The following is a 23,794-nucleotide window of genomic DNA, read 5'->3' as shown; positions in this document are numbered from 1 at the left end:
CCTCAACTGTCTACACACTGTGATGGTTATGTCCTTTTTTCATGAAGATGCTTTTAAATGAAAGTGAAAAAAGAACTACAAACCTAGTGTGACATCGCTGAAATGTAGTTTTACTGTATACTGGTTTGAAAGTCGTAGGTGTCATTTTAACACTGTGGGGCACATTAAGCTGGTGTCCTCCCCAAGGGAATTTTTTAGAATCAAAGATTTCAATTTCCTGCATTCTGGAGGTGTTTTGTGCACCAATTTGTGCATTTTCTGCATAATAACGATAAAATATAATAAAGTAAGGTTCTCAGGCAAATGGTTTGTCAAAATAAAAGTTCTCTGCTGCCCTCATGTTTTTAATGTGGGTCAACAAATGTATGTGCTCTGCATATTGAGGGACACTTGTCCCCTTCATCCCACCACAAATCTACGCCTAATCTATGATTGTCATTTCAGTATGCACCCCTGTTTTTCCTTCCTCTCTCTCTTCTTTTAATGTTTAATTTCTCTCTCCACTCATCTTCATCTCCTCCTCCTGCTCATTCGGTTTGTACTCTATACATCTTTGCTTTACTCTCCTTAATCTCTCCCTCCTCATTGTCCATCTTTTCTCTTTCTTCCTCCCTCTTCTCATTCTCATTCTCATCTTCCTCTTTCATTTCCCCCCCTACTTCATTTTATTTATTTTGGAGGTGGGCTCCTGGAAAAAAAAAAGTGGGAACAGTATATATATATATATATATATATATATATATATATATTTAAAAAAAATTTTTTTACTTTACTTGAAAAAGCTGATTCTGAAGCAGCTCAACACAAGCTGTTAAAATGCAACAGGTGATTATTGTGAAGTAAAGCAAAGATCTGAGGCAGCGTACCCGCAGCTGGTTGGTGTGAGAGTGAGGCCCTCCTCCAGAGCATCACATCTCCTCCTCCACTGCTCTTGACTCCACCCATGCTGTCCCTGCACCCTTTCATTTGTGCTGGACTGCAATGTTTTCATTAGTAATATCTCATGATTATGAAGATCTTAGTCACGCATAGCTGATAATCCACATGCTGCTCAATTGAATTGGAAGTTCTCCAGATTTATTTATGTAGCTTCTCTTCTGTTTGTTCACCCCTTTTGCAGTGTTATCTGCAGCTTAGGAACTGGGACCTGATGACCTCTATAATAGCTATGAGAGCAATATTACAATTTCACTAACTGTGCAGGAAAAGAAAGAAAGTCTGTCCTGTGATTTCAACAAGTCATAAAAGATGCACCAACCATCTCACACGGCTAAAACCCAGATTCTGGAACTGATTATCTACAGGGTCAGACATTTATTTCAATTTTTGAGTACAAAATATCGACATAAATTACTATGAACACAACTGCGATGTTACAGTGTTTTCCACTTAGCGCATTTGAGGCATTTATTTTTATCTCACTCGACAAATTAACATTTATGTAATTTCTTTTTGCACATTTTTCTCTAAATAAAGGAAACGAAGCTCCTTGAAGCTAATTGAGAATTAACTTAGCTATGTCACATGTCAGGGTGAAGCAGCAGATGCAGCTGAGAGATGCCTTGCAGTTAATCCGTGCGTTTAGTATTAGCCATGACAGGCATCAGAGCACAGTGTGGGGCATGCAGAGTAGGCGGCAGGGAGAGACCTGTGCCAACACCTCCAGCACATGGGATCAAAGACACTGCATCTGGCGCACACATACAGCTGCTTTTTGTCCTATAAAACTGTCTTGTGTGACAATGACCAGTGTCCGTACAATATCCTTGAAGTGCAATGTTGGGGTCCAAGAATTTTCAAAGCAGCCATCAACACATATGGAACAATAAGCTACTTGCTTTATTAAATCTGTCAAAGGCAATCGTATCCATAATATGTCTATTTTGGAGCGATGAAAATCCTGGAGAAGAGCTCTGTGGTGATGACAATCTGCTCATCTTTCAGCTTTCAAAATCCTAATGGAGGCTGTATTATCTGAATGTATATTATTGGTGACTCACTTAAGGATTTATGCATTCTGCAAAACACATTGGAAGAGCCATGAATTAATCATGAGACATGGAGTGAATCAATGAGCCCCCTACAACAATTTTACAGCCATCAAGGCCACCGCGATCACTATAAATAAGATGGTTTGCTTGAATGAAGGCCTTGGGGTCTAAGAAATTGGATTAAAGTATTTACTTTTGCCACAAAATTCTTCTGCAGATGGGGGGAGTTTTATATACGTCATAAGGAGCCATGTTTAGGTTTTAGGTCATAATCTTCCCTGAATCGTTGGCGCGTGAAACATTTTAGTATAGTGCCAAAGGCCTAATCAAATCACAAATGTGTGTATGATTTCAAAGTCCATTAAATGCAGCAAATGGGGCAATCCATTTATTTGGTGAACTGGTATCAACTCAGAGCTTGGAAAAAGTCCAAAGTCTGCTGCAAGACTGGTGTTCCTGTCAGTCCAAATCAGAGCCCCCTTGTACAGAATAAAGAACAATAACTCTCTATAACTCTATAACTAAGCCTCTTACTTGATTTGTTTCAAGGAGTACTATCATGCATCTGAAGGTGATTATCTTGTAGTTAAAACAGGAAGGTGGGTCCTCTCTCCTGCTGAGCTGCAGTCTGACAGGAAGAAAATGGCCTGGCTTTGGTCTCCATTTACTATTTATCGCACTCTCAGAGGTATGAGAGGGGGGATTTGATGCTTGTGTGTAATTGTGTTAGAGCCCTCCCACATGCTGTCCCCAGTGCATCTTCTGTCTCCTCTCCTAATCTGTGCTGTTTGTCTTCAGATAAGTGATATCCTCCTCAGATTAGGATCCGGTGTCCCTGCCCTGGCCACCCAGAGGGAAAGGGATCCCCTGCCCGTCCTCGTGAGGTGCAAGCTGTATTTTTAGCTGCCTAATCCTTTTACAGCTTGGGCAGAAAACGTCACCCCATTTCCATTAATTGTCCCAGGTGATCATGATAATGATGATCACAGTAAGCCAAGAGGACGTACTTTTCTTTTTCTTTGGTTTGGCAGGTTTGGAAAATATCCAGGAATTTGTTGGAGCGTACATTTCTAAGCTCCTCTGTTCCTGAGGGAAGCTGTGATTTGTGGGGGAGAGGCAATCGTCCATTTTATGGCCCCTAAGAGCAAGAACATTTCATATCAAGATGGAAACACGTTGCATGGGTTGACATCACAATCACACAGGCGAGATCCTTCCACCCAAAGACAACTTGTTCTTTCGATGCAGTATCAGTTTCCAGACTTTTACAATGAAAGCTTCCGTCGATGATTTTTTTTTAATGATCTCGGAAAGCCAAACTTTGTTGAATAATGCATGATCCAATGTAAGAAATGTTCCTGCTGAATCTGTAGAGACATGCTGGCGTGAGAACTCAGCTGTTGTAATCTTTGGCTTAGCGTATGTTTGCTTCAGAAGCTTGCCTATCAGCATCCCTATGTGTGCATGGCTCAATATTTATTTCACTTCCCCAATAAAAACAGCAGACAATCAGTGTAACTATTCCCCAGGCGCAAGTCTCAGTACAAGATGATACAACATGACAAGAAGAAGAATGTCGGATGTGTTTATTTTGTCAGGACTTTATCGTGTCACTGTAAGGGGAGGTAATTTAAACTCTTGCAGTAAGTTGCATTAGATGGCAGCTCTGTGTAGCTTTACTTGTTATAATTCTCATACATCGTTTTTGCTGTTTTCCAGTTATGAAGGCAAAGAAAGGCAAACAAGCAGAATCGTTTGAGGGAAAATAAACACTTTTCTTGTCTGGCATGAAGTCAAGTTGGATCAGATCTCAGCCAGTTTACTCAAACATGTTAGTTGGGCTGAGGCTCCATGTCTATAATGTGAGGCATACTTCTTTCATAGAATTATCATCATTAGGAATGAGTTTGCCAGAATCAGTTATGCTTGTACAACTCATGCCAAGGCAATTTGCCCAAAGATGCTCTCATAAAGCAAATGATACTATAATTATCCACTTACATTTAAATATATCCATGCAATTTAAAATACCATGCACTTGAATGCAGTGCATGTAAAGTGCACTTTACATGCAGTTTTTGTAAGAATTTCCTCAGTTTTTGCTGCTCCCATCCAAAGTATATTTGGTTCTTTTGAGCTTGAATTGCTCAACATTCTGTTGAGTCCAAGATATCTGACAGTTATGACTGAGTGTGTGATACAAACACAGGAATCTGCCAGAAAAGTTGCAACAAACTCCAGTTAAAGTGAAGAGTCTGGTCATGGTAACACCTGCATAGAGGAGCAGGGACAGAGGAGACTCCATCAGAGAGGTGCAGGAACATGATGAACAGAAACGTTCCAGCCAGAAAATAGGAGAAACAGTTACTCCCGCTGGAGCAAGTTTGTGAGGAAATCCAGTTTTGTTAGTAATTTCTTACAAACTTGAACGGTTTGCAAGAAAGTACTCAAACTTTCCATCCACGTTTCTGCAAGCAAACCCACAGTTTGTTGCCCTGTAACATTAAACACAGGGTTACCATGGGTTACCTGAAACTAAGGGTAATCTAGATTATTTCATTATTTCTTTTATGCACAAGTGGACATTTTCTAAATCACTACCTAAGATTCTCTAACTGATTCTCTACTTAAATCACTCAGTTAATTAAACAACAAAACAGTACTAAGCTTTGAAACCTCTAACAGAATTTGTCTCCATTTGTGTTTATGTGTTCTCCTGGTTTCCGTTTTCATTATTATCATTAGGCTATATATTTTAAAACGTAAGATATAAAGTCCAAAACCTACAAGGTAAAGTAATACTCCCACTCAAGCACTGACCAGGTGACGTCTGCATAGTCAGCGAGAGCTCAGGGCTGCATTCAGATCAAATCCATTCTTTATAACGAGGGTAGGCTGTTTAGGCTGCAGTAGTGCTGGCAGCAGGGGGTTCGTAAAAAAAAAAGAAAAACGCCGCCGGCTGCAGCGAAAAAGTTAAAACCAACTCAGCTTTTGGACTGATGTCACGATGCGGTGGCCAATCACATATGCTGGCGATCAGACCCGCAGCCTGAGTGACTGAAACCAAAGTGAATTGTTATGTAGTGTGTCATGTGTATTCACAGTTTGGCGTTGTGCACCAGTTTAAATCTGTGGATGCCGACGAACACTGTAGGACCGGCATGCTTAACCTACTCTGGCAGACGCATAACTGGAGATCTTTCGGCAAACTGATCAGCAGGGGTTCCCAACACATCACACACACATACGATGGAGTGACACTCCCACACTGCCACACAAACCTGCAGTGTTTTGCCGCACCACCTGATTTGGTTTGAATGTAGCCTATGGTTTTAAGGAGGATATTGGGATTGGGCCCTAGACTATTGAGAGTTTGAAAACAAATGATCAAAATTAATGCAGCAGAACCAGAGATATTGCCCTTTTTTATTCCATGCATTCTTCCTCCTTTTAAACCTGGTGCCTACATTACACACAATGTGACTTAATCACTGGATGACATCATTGGAGGCAATTTAGAGATTACATGCAGCTTCCTTTGCAGCCACAAAAGGCTTTATACTACTTTTTCCACATAAACAGGAGTATGGGTCATCAAGACAGGAATTTACACATGGTTAAATTGGTGGAGTTACCCTTTCAATCACACTGAGCAGAGAGCAGGACAGAGGTAAATGTTGTGAACTCACATTTTTTCAATATAAAGTAGTCCATTCCCTTGAGCTCTGTTTGCAGTCACACCCACCCATCTCTTATCCCCTCAATCCCCCTTATCTCCAGTAATAACAAAATATGCTGTGCTTCAATATTCTTTATTGTTCAATACGGCAGTGCATTATCACCAATGCTGTCATTCCATATGTTCACATCGTCAGCAGTCACTCAAGTGCCAAATAAAATGTAATGAAAACAACGACAGAGCATGACAAATCTTTCAGACCAATAGTGGAATTCATTTATAAGTAGAAGAAGAAAAAAATAAACGCTTCCTCTCCATCACACATAACTTTTATATCCAAAATAATCCGATTTGGAATGATTGTGAAATCATTATATACATATCCTTTCAATAAATAGGTGTATTCAATATTAAATTAATGTTTCCTTACAAATATATGGTACAGACAGGTAAATAAAAAGCAAATCCATTCAAAAACAACCAACAATGTCCATCAGCATTTTCAGTAATGACAACAAGAACAACAAAAATAGAAACACTATAAACACACAAATGTTCATATGACTGCTGTGGATTTGAAGGCACTTCCTTGGCAACACATGGATCCCTCTTCCATTATTTTGGGACCTGAAGAAAAAAACACCTCGATTAGAGTTAAACACCTTCAGTTTCTTCTTTAAAGCTGTATTTTAAAGAAGAAAAATCTCCTGTCCAGTCTTAGCAAAGACATATCTTGACATCTCAGCCTTTCCAAAGAAGTGGTGTTGTCAGCTTCTAAAGAGGGTCATTACTGGCCTGCCATTTCTCTATGTTATGTCTGAGCTCATCCAGAAATGATCAGGAGGATTTTGACACACGTTTGTCAGATTTCTCAGAACAATACAGACAGGATCTTATTATCTGATTCACTTGTAAAAAACTGAATAACTGAGGATGTGTCAGCCTCTCCAATTTGATAATCACCGGAGGTCCTGTACCATGAAAAACTAACTGAAATGGCCACGTGTGTGATGAACTCTCACAGCAATCACTTACCAGCTAGACCTAATGGCTTTTACCCATGCTGGATTTAGGACTAGATGGCATTGAACGCATCAGACCTGCTGTCATCGAAGATCACCTTAACAAAAGGATGGCTATGACTACGTCCGAAATTACCCCACTGACGATAGTGTGAGTCCTGCCTTTGTCTTGAGAATGGCTATGTTTAGGATTAGTGTGTTCAAGGTTAGCGTAAGAAGCATGTAGAAGTATTTCAGGCAATAACAATGAATTCATAAGAAACACCACCCTGTGCATTACTTATTTTAAAATGTTTTGTTATAAATCCGCCTACAGATAATGTTTATAAAAATCTAATTAAGTGTGGCTAATGAAAACAAGCACTGTTGGAAGATGTAATCAGATCCTTTACTTCATTAAAAGTGCTAATACCACACTGTGAAAGTAAAAGTAAGTAAGTAAAAGTCCTGCATTCAAAACCTTACTAGGAATAATTCACCCAAAAATGAACTTGAGCTTCACAGAAAATCAACATTGCAACATAACTACTTAGGTAGATGGGGACGTGTTTTAAAACGTAAAACAAAACAAAAAAGAAAAGAAACAAACAAACAAAAAAACATTTGAAAAGATGTTATTTACATCCTTGACACGTGGTGGCGCTGTGCCCCCACTTCAGACAAGGTGCATGCTAAAGCTTTTAGCTTTGCAGCTACAGTGAAGTTTTCATCTGTGTAATAGTGTGTTCACGTGGTGTCTGAATAATCCAAGAAATGTATTTACAACGGGTAAAATTCACATCATGATGCTGAAACATGGCGGACGAAAGTAAAAATTGGGTTGATGGTAACATGCATATTTGTGAAATATAATTCATGATGTACATGATCCCTTTCCTTTGCTCTTTCTTTTCACTCAAATCCCGGAAACAGCTGTCAATGTGTTGTTTAAATACCCTGAGCGATAAAATGCAAAACATTGTCCATGTTGCTCTCACATTCCGACTTGACGCACATGAACACACTGAAGTTGGAAGAATGACTTCCAAACTCAAAAGGTGGGACCATTCGAGGACCACGTGAATGCAGCATCTATAATGTCTTTCTGTAAATCAATTTGACATATCAGGGCTTCCGAAGATTGGGACTATGCCAGACGAGCTGTATAGAGCCGTTTTATGTATTTTTTTGTTAGTTGTTTTTTACGTTTTAAAACAAGTCCCCATGTACTTCAGTTGTTTAGGAGTATGCTGCAAGGCTGCTTTGCTGTGAAGCTCCAGAAATGTTTTGCGGACTACGAAACAACCAAACCCGTCTTTGGAATCTGTATGGAGGTGAGCAGATAATGACTAACTTTTGACTAACATTTTTGGGTGAACTTATCCTTTAAGTAAAAGTACATCAACTAAATGTACTTCAAGTATCAAAAGTAGTCACTGTGCAGTTAAATCATCCGTGTCATTGTTTTACTATTATATATCATGTTTTTGTATTTTATTTCTGCTGCATTACACTTTTTCCCAGTGGTTTCAACGCATTTGCTGAAACTACACCACAAATCTCTTTCAAAATAAAATTACACATTCAAACCATTGGTTCCACTAAAACAATACACATGGCATTAATTTTAACACCGGTGAGATAAATTTAAAACACACTGAAAATACTTTTGGCTTCATGAGGCCATGTCACACATTCAACTGTATAAAAGTGAAATTGCTTCCCTTTTGTCCTTTTTTATTATGACGAATAGGTTTTTTTCCCCAAAATAGGCCACAACATTATGGTACATTTAGTATAAAGACTGTTGCCATATTGTACAGTACTGCATGGATATATCTTACAGTACAAATATTACACTGACACAATCATTGTATCAGAATAGGATAAAATGCACATTTGTCTTTCCAATTAGATCCAACCCAGCTTCCCAGACTTATACTGAAAACTTCTAGAATAGTACTTATCCTCTTCCTTCTTGTTCTCCATGCTGCTTCATTTTTGAATAAACTAATATACAGTTAGTCATACGACCAAAAATAAGCATCAACAGTTTCAATAATTGAATAATAAATGAAGTGATTGTTTGGAGGGGAGGAGGGTGCAGCTGAATATTTTCTGATTCCAGCTTCTCCAGTGTGATTATTTACTGCTTGTCTCTGTCTTTAATCATTGCAAAATAAATGTCTTGGGTTTTGAGCTGTTGGACGGAATAACCAAAACATGTGAAGACTTTGTCTCAGGCTGTGGGAAACTGTCATGCAACATGTTCACTGTTTTCAGAAATTTTCCAGACAAAACGTTAATCATAAAAAATAATGAACAGATGAATCCATAATCAATACAATCTCTGGTGGCAGCCGTAAGTAGTAACTGTGGTTACGTACTAAAGTTGTCAGCATGAAAACTGTTTCTCATGAGTTGTTTTTTCAATTAATGAGCAGTGGAAGAGGATAGTAAGTATCTAACTGAGCATACGAAGTACTGTATTGCACTAAACATATAAACAACAAATAATTACAGAAATAATCACGAGGGAACTGAAAGCTGTAGCACTTAAAAGTTCATCCTGAATTCTTTTTAATAAACTCATTCAAAGTTCTTGCAGCAGGATAGGAGAAACTAGGTGTGTGCCGTTACAGCAAATGTTTTTACTATACGTTTCTCTCCCATGTGTGATGAAATATTTCTGTGTGCAACTTCAGCCAACCAGCACCGACCTTAAATGACTGTTGACTTGAATGATGAAATACATCAAACCCTCTTTCTGACAGGATAGTGTTACAATGTGCCCCTTACCGAGAAATACAATATCCTTAAAGCAAAGAAATGTTGAACAGATGCACTGCAGATATGTTTCTGATTATGTGAGCATCAGTTTTCTTCAGATTCACATCAGACCAGAGAGAGTGCATCTGACTGCAAACAACAAAGAAACTCACTTCCATTGTTAGCACTGAGAGAAAATGATTTAAACGCAAACACATGAAATTAAAATATCTTCATTACCTTATCCATATTTTCTTTGACACATAGTTCTCAAACTGGGGGTGGGCTCCTCTGGGGGGGTCATAGAGCCACCGGGGGAAAATATGGGTGAAATGAAGATGAATAAATCTGACTTATGTATGGATTATAAACAAACAGGAGTCTGGCGATGCTATCATTCTGACCTTTATGTCAGCATACAAAAGTTCAACTTGGATCCAATTGCATTAGTTGCTTCCCCCATGAGTAAGGGTGGATATTTGATTTCACTGTTGTGAAGGACAAGAAACAGAAAAAATTCTCAAAAGCAATCTCTGATTGGGACACAAAAGATGATACCAAAAAGCACTGCTGTATTAAATATATTAAGATGAAAAACAACTGTTACCAATATTGTGGCTGCGGTGACGCACAAGATTCAACCGTGAAGTAGAGGAGTGAACACAATGCAGTCTGTTTACAACTATAAATGTGTTTTATTTTACTAAGTGGTAGAAGTAAGTAGCTACTTATTAGAAGTTAACCAGCAACACACTAGAGACTGCTCCACAGGCGCTTGTACAGAGCTTGTGTGTGGAGATGCAGGTTGGACCAAACCACCGTGAGACGGTAATAATAACATTTTATCTTAAGATATGGGCTATTGAGGGGGACCACTCTGTTTATACCAGGGAGGGGGTATCCGGACCCCCCTGTCCCCCCTGTGATTTCCGCCAATCCCCTCAAGAACCATTGCATTAGAGGATGTTGAGAAAGGAATCAGAGTAATCATGTATAGATAAGAGAGAAACACTTCTACTCACATGCAGTATCTACGATTGCATGCAGAGTGGACTCATTGCTAATCGTGTTAGCAATCTTGCACATCTTTTGTAATCTGAAAAAGAAGACAGAGGGGAAACATTAAAATCACAGTCCATGCAATTAAAGCCCTAACATGTAGTTTGCCACTCTAAATAGCTGGATTCTGAAATCGCTGGAACCAAATGATAGAAAAACGAACTCTTACTGCTGTAATTCTGTGCTTCTTTTAGAGCAGTTATCCACCCAAACCCCCTTTGAGACTGTGTCTGTCCCTAGACCACTTAAATCAATTAGAAAAAGAGGCGCTTCACATAAAAACTTAAATGTGGACTCTTAAACATTAGATCTCTGCCATCCAAAGCTCTTTTAGTAAATTATTTGATATCATATCATAATATTGACTTATTCTGTCTCACTGAAACCTGGCTGTGTAACGAAGAATATGTCAGCCTTAATAAATCCACTCCTCCAAATCATATTAATACTCACATTCCTCGAGACACTGGCAGAGCAGGTTGAGTTGCAGCCATATTTGACTCAAGCCTACTAATCAATCCTAAACTCAATTACACATTGTTTGAAAGCCTTACTCTTAGTCTTTCTCACCCGACCTGGAAAACAATACAGCCAATCCTGTTTGTTATATTGTACCACACTCCTGGTCCTTATTCTGAATTTTTATCAAGTTTAGTCCTTAAAACAGATAAAGTAATTATCGTGGGTGAATTTAATATTCACATGGACATTGATAATGATAGTCTTGATACTACATTTACCTCATTATTAGATTAGACTGGCTTCAGTCGGTGTGTACATGAATCCACTCACTGTTTTAATCACACCCTAGGCCCTGCTCTGGCATATCAGACCAATGGTCTTTTATCAGACCATTATCTAATAACTTCTGAATCCCTATTACTGGACTACACGCCACAAGGCAAAAATTTATTTGGCTTTTATTCAATGTCATGTCCCAACACAACAGTTCTCTTTTGTTAATCCTAATCCCTCCCAGATTGATCATCTTGTTGATAGTGTTGCAGGCTCTCTGCGAATGACACTTAACTCTATTGCCCCTCTAAAAAAGAAAACAATAAAGCATAAGAGATTAACTCCATGGTACAAACTTGCATATTAAAGCAGACATCGTGAAAATTTGAGAGGAAATGGCATTCTACAAAACTGGAAAAAGCTTGACTAATCCGTCTAGAAAGCTTTAAAATTTATAAGAAAGCTCTCCGCAATGCCAGAGCATCTTATTATTTAGCACTGATAGAGGAAAATAATAATAACCCAAGGTTTCTTTTGAGCACTGTAGCCAGGCAGACAGAGAGTCATACCTCCATTGATCCCATTCCTATAACACTCAGCAGAAATGACTTTATGGGCTTCTTTAATGATAAAATTCTTACTTATTAGAGACAGAATTGGGGGGACTGTGGCAACCACCTACTGGACACTGGGGTGACACTGGGGTGGCCGCACTTTCCTTTGTTTTCAGGCTTTGTTAGTGCACGGGGGCAGCATTTTCAGGCTTTGGTTTCCATGCAGCCATCTCTATTGTTAGGATCATGTGTTGAGGTCCCTACACTGGATTTTGCAGGAAGCAGGAGTGGCTAATATGGGAGAAATATGTTCTCTAATATGAGTTCTTGTCAGTACACGTGCAGCAGCATTTTGGATCAGCTGGAGAGTCTTTAGAGACTTACTTGGACAGCGGGATAAAAGGGGATGATTTTTGCAATTTTCCATAGGTAGAAGGTAGTGCTTGAAATTTGTTTTATGTGGGCAAAAAAGGGACTGATCAAAAACACTCCCAGATTCCTTACTGTGGTGCTGGAGGCCTGAATAATGCCACCCAGAATAGCTATATCACTAGATAATATGTCTCTAAGATGTTAAGGGCCCAGCACAATAACTTCTTTTTAGTAGCAGAAAACTGCAGGTCATCCATGTTTTTATGTCCTTAATACATGCCTGAAGTTTAGCAAACTGATTAGTGTCATCTGGCTTAATGGATAAGTATAATTGTGTATCATCTGCATAACAATGAAAATTGAGTGGAGTGTTATTGATGATATTCTCTAAAGGAAGCATATATAAAGTGAATAGTATTGGTCCGAGCACAGAACCTTCTGGAACACCGTGACTCACTTTGGAATGCATTGATGTTTCATTGTTAACTTGTACAAACTGAGATCGGTCTGATAAATAGGACTTGAACCAGCTCAATGTAAACATAGCACAAAAAGTAAGGAAATTTGTGTTTGGTAGATTATTTCTTTGTTGTAACAATGCTTCATGGCAATACATCTTATACCGTTGGAAAGCCTGTTTATTTCGCTTTTAAATGGCGCCACATTTGTAAGTAAAATGCATTTGTGGGATGAGCAGCAGAGCTGAGTATGTGGGTTGCGCCCATGAAAAATGTGCCAAATCTGCCAAAACAGCTTATTCGGCCATTGACTCTTGTTTGGTGTTGTTTGGTGGATTGGATGAAGAAACAAGACATATTGGCAATTTAACAATTCATTAATTTAACAAACAGGAGCCTCAGTAGCGTGTGGAAGAACCATACACAGCCACAACAGCCTGACACCTCCTCCTCATGCTGGTCATGGTCATGGGTCTTTCACACGCTACTAAGGCTCCTGTTTGTTAATAAATTGTTAAATTGCCAACATGTCTTGTTTCTTCAGACTTCAACCATCCAATCCACCAAACAACACCAAACAAGAGTCAATAGCAGGATAAGATGTTTGGCAGAGAAGATTTGGAACATTTTTCATGGGCGCAACTCACATACTCAGCTCTGCTGCTCATCCCACAAATGCATGTTCCTTACAAATGTGGCACCATTTAAAAGGGAAATAAAAAAGGCTTTCCAACGATATAAGATTTATTGCCAGGAAGCATTGTTACAACAAAGAAATAATCTACCAACCACAAATTTCCTTTTTGTGCCATGTTTAGTTCCTTTAATAGCAATGTACATGTTCCAGTCTTTGTAATAGGATGCGATGGTCAATAGTGTCAAAAGCTGCACTAAGATCTAACAAAACTAGCACAGAGACAAGACCCTCGTCAGATGTGATTAAGAGATCATTTGCAACTTTAACCAATGCTGTTTTGTTGCTATGATGTACTCTAAAAACCTGATTGGAAATTCTCATGTAAACTATTGTTAAGTAGAAAATCACACAGCTGATGGGCAACTGTTTTCTCAAGAATCTTAGAGAAAAAGGGAAGGTGAGATATGGGTATTTAGTTGGGTAAAACCTCTGGATCAAGTGTCAGCTTTTTGATCGGTTTAATTACAGCTACTTGAAAGGACTGTGGTAAATATCCTGTTAATAGGGACAGTTTGATCATGTAGAGTATAGATGTGATAAGTAAAGGTAGAGCGGAAGGTTCCCCAGGTTTGAAAACTCCCTTGTCCCATTGGCTGAGAGTGCATCTGAACAGTCAGTTCCAGTGCCACAGCCTGATGCAGAGTAAAATGCTGTGGAACCCAGCCTCTCTCATCCCTGCAGAAGTGAGGACTTCCCCTCAGAAGGTGGCCCGCTTTGCCCCGTTTTCTTCGGCCACATCGATTCCGCTGTTTCCTCTGCTATAACGCAGAGAACAGCCACTGTCAGCCCACTCGCAGGACACTTCACCATTCATTCACGCCGAGGACACGTGCTGGATTAAGGAAGCAGACAGACACATGCTAACCGGCCTCACTGGCCGCTGAGTGATAAAAAGGTGAGTATTGCCTCTCCACTGCTGTTTCTCCCTCCTAGCACTTTTTCTCTCTCTCTTCCTCTACTAACCCACACCTACACACATGCATGCGTTTGGGTAAATGCACACACATAGTCTCATGAGTGCCTTATAACTTCAGACACGTGTCTCGCAGTAGGACCTACACCAAATTCGGAACCTCAGAGTCTAGCTCTGTCTAAAACCACATTGTGATTAAAGGCACATGTTAGGTCTGTAGACTCTGTTCTGCCATTGCTTGTTCAAGCCTTGTGCGGTCACCTCCACTGACCAGCCTGTGGCATGACGTGCCCACATCCGCCATCTTGAACACTCTGTGACGTCATCTCCCAGGAGATCGCATTGGCCATCTTGGCTATCTCTCTCTCTCTCTCTCTCTCTCCCTCCCTCCCTCTCTCTCTCTCTCTCTCTCTCTCCACGTCAGGCATCTTGTTTCTCTCTCCCTATTTTTCTCTCTGGCACACACACACACAAACACACACACACACACACACACACACACACACACACACACACACACACACGGCATGCTTGTTTGTTGTTTGAGTTTGTCTTAGTGATTTGGTTTCATAGTTTAGCTGCTGTAGGTGGATGAGAGATGTTTGTTGATTTAAGTATTATTGATTATTGATCAATTTGCTCAAATTAATAAATTCTATTACATTGTACAGAGCAGTATTCTGTGATTATTTGTGCATATGCTTTGTGATAACAGCTGGTTGTGATGGTCAGTGCTCAGATTCATTTCCTTCACTGTTCCTTTCATTTGAAATATTTCACAAATATTTGCATTTAAAGTGAACCCTTCTTTTAAGACTGTTTTCCGGTCTGGTTATTGGTCCCTGATTCCAGGGTGGTGCTCTGTTTTATTGATTTACTTGATATTTCTTATTATCAATTTTAATAATTACCATTAATAATTATTAATTGCTAATAACCACACCTGCCCTACCTTTGTACCCCAACACCAGAATAGAATTTAAAATCCCCCTCCTCACATACAAAGCCAGGCACCATCTTAAAGACCTAATAGTACTCCATTACCCCACTCGAACGCTGCACTCTCAGGATGCAGGGTTACTTGTGGTTCCTAGAATCTCCAAAAGTAGAATGGGAGGCAACACCTTTAGCCATCAAGTTCCTCTCTTGTGGAACCATCTTTTAGTGTCAGTCTGGGAGGCAGACACCCTCTCTACGTTTAAGAGTAGGCTTAAAACTTCCTTTTTGATAAAGCTTATAAATAGGGCCTATAGGCTCTTAGTTATGCTGCCATAGGTTTAGACTGCCGAAGGATTTCCCATGATGCACTGAGCTCTGAACACATTCATGTCTCATTAATACATTTTACTGACTTGGCTTCTTCCCCGGAGTCTCTGTGCTTTCTTGTCTCGCAGGTTCCCATGGATGGTGGTTGGCCCTGTTGCCGTGGTCCGGCTTGACTTCTACCATCATTATCATCATATTTATTACTATTATCATCATTATTATCATTATACTTGTAGTATTATTAATACTCATATCTCAATTAGTAAAGCTGGTATTATTGCTGTTGCTGCTTAACCCCCCCCCCCCCATCCTGAGTGAAGGATCTGTTTAGCTGTCCGACTGTGAACACCATCAGACCGACACACCCCGGATCCACGCCTCCGCAGATGCCGGCTCGCCTCTGCTACAGCTCTGATACTACCTCCAGAGCCGCATCAGAGCCACAGTGAAACTGTCCCCCCCTCCGCATCTGAAACTTTGACATAGATGGGGATGCGGAGAATCAGCACATGATTACTGTACTGAAAGGGCAGCATGAATGGGGCTTCTGTCTCTATCTCAACCTAACCGGTCGAGGCATATAGCCACCCACCATTAACTCTGAAATTTCTACCAGTTAAAAGGCAGTTTTTTCTCACCACTGTCGCTTGCTCATGGGGAAAATTTTGGGTCTCTGTAAATAAATTAATCAAGGAGTATGGTTTAGACCTGCTTGCAAAATGTTACAGAGAGCCCCTTTAAAATAATGCAAATAACCTAGTGTTTTGAAAATACTTATCCTTTAATCACAATGGGCCGGATCTACTAAGATCCCAAATTGCTTGTACTAATCTGCGTGCGCAATCTATAAATTTGCGTGTGGGGTTGAACCGCGATTTACTAAGAGTGATTGCGTAAATGACAACAGGTGCAAACGTGTTGGAGACACGCCTATTTAAATGAGGGTTTAGCGTGTTTCATGGTTTTCAGCATGGCGAGTTTGAGAGAGCGAAAGCGCAAAGTGAAATTCGACCCTTTGGAATTAGAAGTGTTGGTAGAGGAAGCGAATAAACATTTCAATGAGCTGCAGCAAAGGAATCTGACGGTCGCGCAAAGGAACGCCGCGTGGGAGAAAATCTGTGAAAAAGTTAATGCTGTTGGAAAAAACAGGCGAACAGTGGATGAAGTGAAAAGGAGATACCAAGACATCAGAAGAAGAACAAAAGAAAAATTGGCGTGTTGTTTTTGTTTCGGCGTCTCCCTCTTGCAACAATAACCGCAGCCATGTGTGCGCAATTACGCATACAAACCGTTTGCACCTCCCTTTGAGACGTGTTAAATATGGAAGCAGTTTCTATGAGCAAAATTGCTTTCAGGTTTGATAAATCACTTTGCGCGTGCTAAATTAATATATTTACATTTTCTCCACCCAGAACACGCACAATTGCGTGTAAACGCCCCATATTGCATATTCATTGCTGCAAACGTACTAACTGGATGCAGACGCGCTATTCTGCACCTTTTGACAGACGCAACCCTTTTTGCGCACTGTTAGTAAATCAGTTTGTACATTTTTTTGCGTGTGCAAGGAGTTTGCACACGTTTTAATACACGCAAACCTTTAGTAGATCCAGCCAGTGTAGTGTACTAGCACTCAGTAGTCTCAAAGTGAGGAGAAAAGAATTGTTCATACCAATTAAAAAGACAGAAGAGGCAGTACTGACGTCAGAGTTGTTGCAATATGCTAATTCATGACTAAGCATTTAAGGTTGCAAGGTCCCTTTAACAGCTCTGCATGTAAACAAACAATCAGTCATGTTTTCTAATAACATCATCAATAACATTCGCATGAGAAATTAAGTATAAATTGCAGTCAACAATACTCTGCATCATCACAGTCCAACAAATGAATCTTGATAGTGAACAAGTCCACCATGTCTCCCTGACCGGCTTTAACTTAACTGCCTTCTGCATGCTGCAGCAGGACATTTATTACAGTCTGACTTGTGGATTACTTGACTCTTATTCTGCTTACTCTGTTTACGATAAAGACAAGTCTAGCCTAATAGATAGTGAGGGGCATGGTCTGCAATCATTCTCTGATGCCTGCTTGACGTCATCTCCTTAATTCCCAGATGTAAACATCTCAGAAAGAAGGATTGATCCTTCAGTTTGTAAACTGAGGTTATAACTCTGAGCGCTTCGATATCAGCGGTTCCCAAAGAGGGGTTCAGGATCCTCCAAGTTGTTGCACAATAATATCAGAGGGGTCGTAAGCCATTTAAGAACTATTTTGGCTTTTTATTAAAAAAATATTAGGATAGTTTTACATATGATTCTAAAAACTATTCAAACTAAATAATCTGAGAAATTAACATCACTCTTTGGTTGAATGGCTTGCAAATCAAAGAAATACACAACCTGTTACAAGATCAAGTGGTCAGAAATAGAAATGGCTTTGCTTTGAAACGTCATGTGCCCAAACGGCTGGGAATCACCTCTCTATTCATCATTTGTATGATATTATATAACATTTCCAGCATGTCACATTCTTACAGCATTAGAATCATGTTAACATTAAAGCAACAAAACGTAACCTCCTGGAAAAAGACAGTTGATTGTTGAGTTTGAATGACAATAAAGAAAGTCTAAGTCTCTAATCAGAAAATCAAAATACTTTTCCATGATTGAATGGTATAAAGCCTCTAAAAATGTCTTTGTACTTCTTTATATCTTTAACAGCCCATCAACTGTCATAAGGTATGATAGATACATGTCATGATATTGCTTAAGTCTGATTGGTGCAGGGAAGTATTTGGCATGAACTTTTTTCAACTAAGTTTAAACTTAAAGCTGCTTTAAGTGTGTCCTTCTCTTGTTTAAATTAGTGTTAAATAGCTCTATATTCCAACGGTAATCTCTGTTATAGAGTGTTTGGTCAGTAACCCATGTCTCTCCTCCCCCTGTAAATGCAGTAACAGAGGAGAGCAATTTTCTGGTATCCCTGGCCACTTAATCCAATCAGGACAGAGAACGCCATGAAGAGGCAGTCCTGTCTGCTCGTGAACATGCAAGGAGCAGGCACCTTCTTTTTTCTGATATTACCACAGCGTGTTCATGTGGTGACATAGAGGAGGGAGGGAGGGGATTGCTAACAGCAAAATGGACAGGAAGTCTAAAATGACGCTTATGGCAGCGTTAAATCCGGTGAGAAAAGCACAAAAACAAAAGTCAATTGAAATAACCAAAACCTTTCCAACTTTGGCAAATGTTTTGTTCAAGTGGGAACAAATCACTCCTAATAAAATTTGAATTTACATCATGGATCATCAAAGCCTGTAAAGCACAATACTTGTGATGGAACAACAGACATTGCACATTAGCACATTACATAAGGAGACACATGGAAGGAAAAAAGCATACATACATGCTGGTCTTGAGCAATCCCTTGTGTTGTGATAAAGTCTATGAAAGTGTGTTCTGCACTCCGACGAGAACTTGACTGGTCCTGCTTAATGAAAAAGGTCTTGTCAGGCAAAGTGAAAAAATTCAAAGGCTTCATTATTTTCCTCTTTATCATATTTGCTAATATAACCATGCATAAGCCCACAAAGAATTCTTGAGTAATCAAAAGGAAAAAACAGACACATGACAAAGTGCAAGTGAACAGCACACTATCACAAACGTGGCTAAGGAGTGAGGCTTCAGCTGGACTTAGTGGATCGAGCCCGATAATCACCTCTAAGAGTTTCTGCACCGACATCTAAACTGCCAGATTTTCACACCAATAATGATGTCTACTCATAGGTCCTGAGACAAATAATCAGCTTAACCTTCCACTGCCTTCAACTTAATTCTGTCGGCTTCAGACCATGTGCTATTTCTCTGCACCATTGCCCTACAGCTAAGCCAGACAACCCTCTTCTGACCCACAGCTACGCCAGTGTTCATAAAGCCTTATGTGACTTAAGCAAACTGTAAGTTGGCTTACAGGAATGAAAACTCTCAAAGGGGCAAAACATCCAGCCAAAAGTTGCATGGGGAAAGTGCCAACTATGCTACTGTTTGCCAGATAAAATAGCCTTGCAATGTCTGGAGAGAGTAGCAGCGAAATGCAATCAGGGATGAAACTTTGCACTCATGAAGTTGTCTTTGACGGCAATTTTCTTACCTGTGAAATGCTGAATGAATTTGCCTTTCATGTTTACATCTCTAGGAACAATTTCTGGAAAAGAAAATCACTGTTAGCTTGTCAATCAAACAGTCATTATACAACAAGTGAGCACTTGTTAAAAGTTGCATAGTAATCATGACGAATGTGACTGTCACTGTCAAAGTCACCCTGCCCGGCATTGTGATGCAGGAAATGTCTCAATATCATCACTTTAAGGTTTAAAATATTGCTCAGGTTAACATGAGGCAGCATGATTATTATTCACCCTTGATGATTTTGGTCAATAATATTATTTAACTGCCCTCATTGCATCTTATGTAAAGGTATTTCTCAACCACAGCATCCTAAATGGCCGCTATTGTTTTGTGAAACTGCTCAGCAGTAGTGCAGCAAAAGCATTTTTCTGTTATGAATCTACACCTTCACATCATTCTCTCTGGAGATCTGGTGTGGGGGACGTTTAATAAGGTCTAGACGGGGATAAGGACATCAAGTACCCCCCTCTCTGCTCAATGTCCATGCAGGCGACACGTGCAGATGTCTGATAACACATTGGCCAAGCTAACAGGCTAAAGAGATTATTGTATTGGAGTTTAATGCTCATCACAATAAGTCCATGCTAGCAGTTAATGGGCTAACATCACATTAACTCCCATACCCAGGAACGTGTAATGCTGTACCAGCACAGGAAGCACAGGTCATTTAAAGTCCAAATACACAGTAAAACAGAGATTAAAAAGATAAACACACCATATATGTAAGTATTCTGTTAGGAGTTGTGGAGTTAAATGTACCATCAACCCAAAACCCTGATGTGAAGAGAAACTGGCAGCCTGGATGTGTCCTGTATTTCCTGGGTATTACTGTAATAAATGCATGTCAACATGTATAAAATACAGAAGCCTCAGGCTGCCAGTCAAAAGCTTATTTCTTCTGCCACACATATGAAAAGAAAAAGCGCAACAGAGAAAACCAAAAAGTGTTCCCTTTTATTGTGTGCGTAGCTGTCATCCTCATGCCACAGTCATGGCTTTGGAGAAACACGGAAAGCTACCAATGGGGCTAAACACGTCAGTGGGCTTACAGATGTTTCTCCTTCCTCTTCATTGTGTTCAAAACATCTATCCTTGCGTGACCACGGATCCTTGGTAGTGTCACACGCACCAGTTGCTAATATGCTGCTTTTAATATCCTCAAAAGATAAATTCCATGCAGTCAGTGGTCTGAGAAAGGTACTTTTCCAATTGCATAAGCTGGGGCCGTGACTGAGCTGCACGACGCCTGTGTAACATCGCTTAAACATGATCTAATTCATAGTGATGGCAGGAAGAATCTGAAGTTGCAGATAAACAATACACTGTGTTCTCTCTGCACTTTCTTAACTCCCACTGTACATTCATACAAAGAGGACCATACCGTGCTAAAAAGTTAACCTTGCCTATTGCAGCAATAAAAGCAGTTACTGTACATAAAAGGATTTTCTAGATACCTTGTCTTTATTACAGTCTGACTTGGGCGAACCTTCTGCCTTGAAACTAGGATAATTGAAGAGAGATGTATCAAAGATTTACTCAAATGGCTTAAATCCAGTATGGACATGATGATTTACTTAAGCCAATAAAGCTGAGCTGCTGCAAGTACTTGCTCACTTGTGAGAGACCTCAAATACAGCTCAACTAGGGCTGAGCAATATATCAATATTATATCGTAATTGTGATATGAGACTATATATCATCTCAGGCTTTGGATATTGTTGTATTATGCTGTATCATATGTGTAGTCTTTTCCTGGTTTTTAAGGCTGCATTACAGTCAAATGATGTAATTTTCTGAACTCAAAAGCCTGTCAACCATGACGACCGTGGCTAACAACAACAGTCACTTCCCGGAAGAAAACTGGTGGTTGACTTGCATTGTGGAGATATGAGAACTGTAACATTTAAAGATATATAGTTAAACATGTGGGTCCGACCTCTCTAACATTTCTGCTGTGCTTATTTGATGTACTATATTGCTTTGCTAGCATCTTTGATATCTACATAAGAGCGACATCTCGGACTTACTGCCAGTTTGGGGTCAACTCAAGCTGTCATTTTCTTTAATAGGTAAATTAGTAAAAATGAAAATCTGTGTGTCAAAATTTCAACAACCAGACCAACCAGACCAAACCTAAGGACAATTTATTCAAGTACTGTTCTTAAGTATAATGATGAGGTACTTTACTTGAGTATTTCCATTTTCTGCTACTTTAGACCTCCTCTCCACTACATTTATTCGATAAATGTAGTTACTAGTTACTTTGCAGATTCATATTATTCAGTATTTACAGGCTATTGATTGTGTATGTTACCAACCAGATATTGTTGTAGACAGGACATTGTGTTAGAGGATGCTGCGTCAGAGCCAAAGTAGCACATTTTCAAATGAGTTTTTTAGAAAAATTGACCAAAACCGGAAAACGTTGTATATCTGCCCTGATAATCGGTCTACCCCTACTTGTTATAAATGAGATATGAAAACATCAGACATGCATTTAGATGAACACTTTGAAATAACATCATGAAAAAATTACTGTTAAATTTTATGTCAGCTAATGTGTGATGCAGTGGTTTTCTACCCGGAAGTATAGTAAACAAACATTGTGACTCGATCTATACTTGCCTTTTCCCACTTAGTCATTATATCCACATTACTGATTATTATTTATCATAATCTCAGCACCAATAGTCATTTTTACAATGTATGTGTTGTCGCAATATCAATATTGAGGCATTTGGGTAAAACATTAGTAATATTCAGAATGCTTCTGAGGAGATTTCAGAATATCAGGATATATAGTATATCACAACACTGAAGGTTACATGGCCTGGACTTTTCTATACGGATAAATGAAGTGCAGTTTTTATATAGTCAGTCTATTATATATCCATGATTACAGTCAGAGAGAGAGTGACTTTGATGCAGCGCTCTAAATTACATTAATGTGACACAAACCAGCCAATCTTATTTCTCCACTCTGTTTGATACGTCTTGCAGAAATGCTCCTGATTGGTGATGCTTTCTGGCACGTCACACTGTGTGTGCAGAGGAGGTCATCATTCATGTTTAAGATTTCACAATGAATCATACTGAATGAATCATTCACAAAGTTGGCATGACGATGCTCCTCCTACATGTGTTAACAGTACCTGTCCACATCTCTGTCCATCAGTCAATCACAGTTTGAGTGATGGAGCAATATTTTATGTCCAAGACATGGGGTGAAAAGGTATATCTCTTAAAAATAAGAACTGCGTGTTTGATAAATGTGATAAAACCCCTTTTGTCCAACGTAGATTAAGCATACCTGCTTTACATGCATATGCCAACAATTTAAAGTGACTTGGACACACAAGGACTGAGAGATTTAGACACTGTATCCTGTCTTTTAAGCATGCATGATAATTTCCTTAAATTAACATGCATGCACCAGCAACACCAACTTCCATTCAGCCCAACTGAATAAGGTGTACAGAACAGACCAGACCAATGACAGCTGTCTCTCACTGTAAAATGGGGATTATGCTTTCATCATCAGGACCTAAAAATAAATCTTATCAGCTTACCTATGAGTCTACTGTTATCCAGCCTAGGAACATAGAAAGGCTTTTCACGGGAGGAGAACTTCATGTCTTGGGCTGAAGTGAAGAGTCCACTGCTACAGCGTTTGGAGACGGCTTTGTCCCGTTGCTGGCTGTCTCTGATAACTTGTAAGATTAGATCCAACAAGGTTCTTCTTTCCTTCTGCTTGACATCCTTGCTGTCCATACACTGGCCCGAGGTGATGAGCAGAAAGAAGATAGTCAAAAGTATGTGCCATTTCCTCTCCACCTGCATGACTTCACTGTCTGAAACCATGAGCAAATAAGTTCTGTTACACAGGGGAGAATGTAACCATTCACATGTTTTTCGAATTGAAACAGTCATAAAGACAGCACTACACTTTGCACCAACAGATGTATCAGCATGCTTAACATTTAAGATCTCCCACATTCACAAAATTACACACAAAAATCTTTGCCAGAGGTAACATGCACAGCCTCTAAAAGTGGAATTAATCACTAGAAATGTTCCAGTGCGTTTCTTCTAACTAATACAAGTGAAAAACA

General features: G+C 39.5%; 1 protein-coding gene across 1 annotated transcript; it reads right to left on the bottom strand.

The window, feature by feature from the left end:
- Positions 1-5,988: 5,988 nt before the first annotated feature.
- On the bottom strand, positions 5,989-23,522 carry alkal1 (ALK and LTK ligand 1). The gene is made up of 5 exons (XM_073475724.1): positions 23,252-23,522; positions 19,645-19,698; positions 18,901-18,984; positions 10,463-10,536; positions 5,989-6,297 (listed from the first exon to the last, which is right to left on the bottom strand). The coding sequence occupies exons 1-4, from the start codon at positions 23,520-23,522 to the stop codon at positions 10,472-10,474; spliced, it is 474 nt and encodes a 157-aa protein (XP_073331825.1). The 3' UTR covers positions 5,989-6,297; positions 10,463-10,471.
- Between the last annotated feature and the right edge of the window lie 272 nt (positions 23,523-23,794).

This window comes from Pagrus major, chromosome 11 (assembly GCF_040436345.1).
Source record: "Pagrus major chromosome 11, Pma_NU_1.0".
In the NCBI taxonomy this organism is placed as follows: domain Eukaryota; kingdom Metazoa; phylum Chordata; class Actinopteri; order Spariformes; family Sparidae; genus Pagrus; species Pagrus major.
The sequence above is the reverse complement of the archived record's forward strand: the minus strand, read 5'-3'. Positions and strand labels throughout refer to the sequence as shown.

Coding starts and splice junctions, on each gene's coding strand:
- alkal1 (XM_073475724.1), bottom strand. CDS start 23,522: ATGCAGGTGGAGAGGAAATGGCACATACTTTTGACTATCTTCTTTCTG. Junction 19,699..23,251: donor GGATAACAGTAGACTCATAG/GTAAGCTGATAA, acceptor TTTCTTTTCCAG/AAATTGTTCCTAGAGATGTA. Junction 18,985..19,644: donor ATTCATTCAGCATTTCACAG/GTAAGAAAATTG, acceptor TTTTTCATTAAG/CAGGACCAGTCAAGTTCTCG.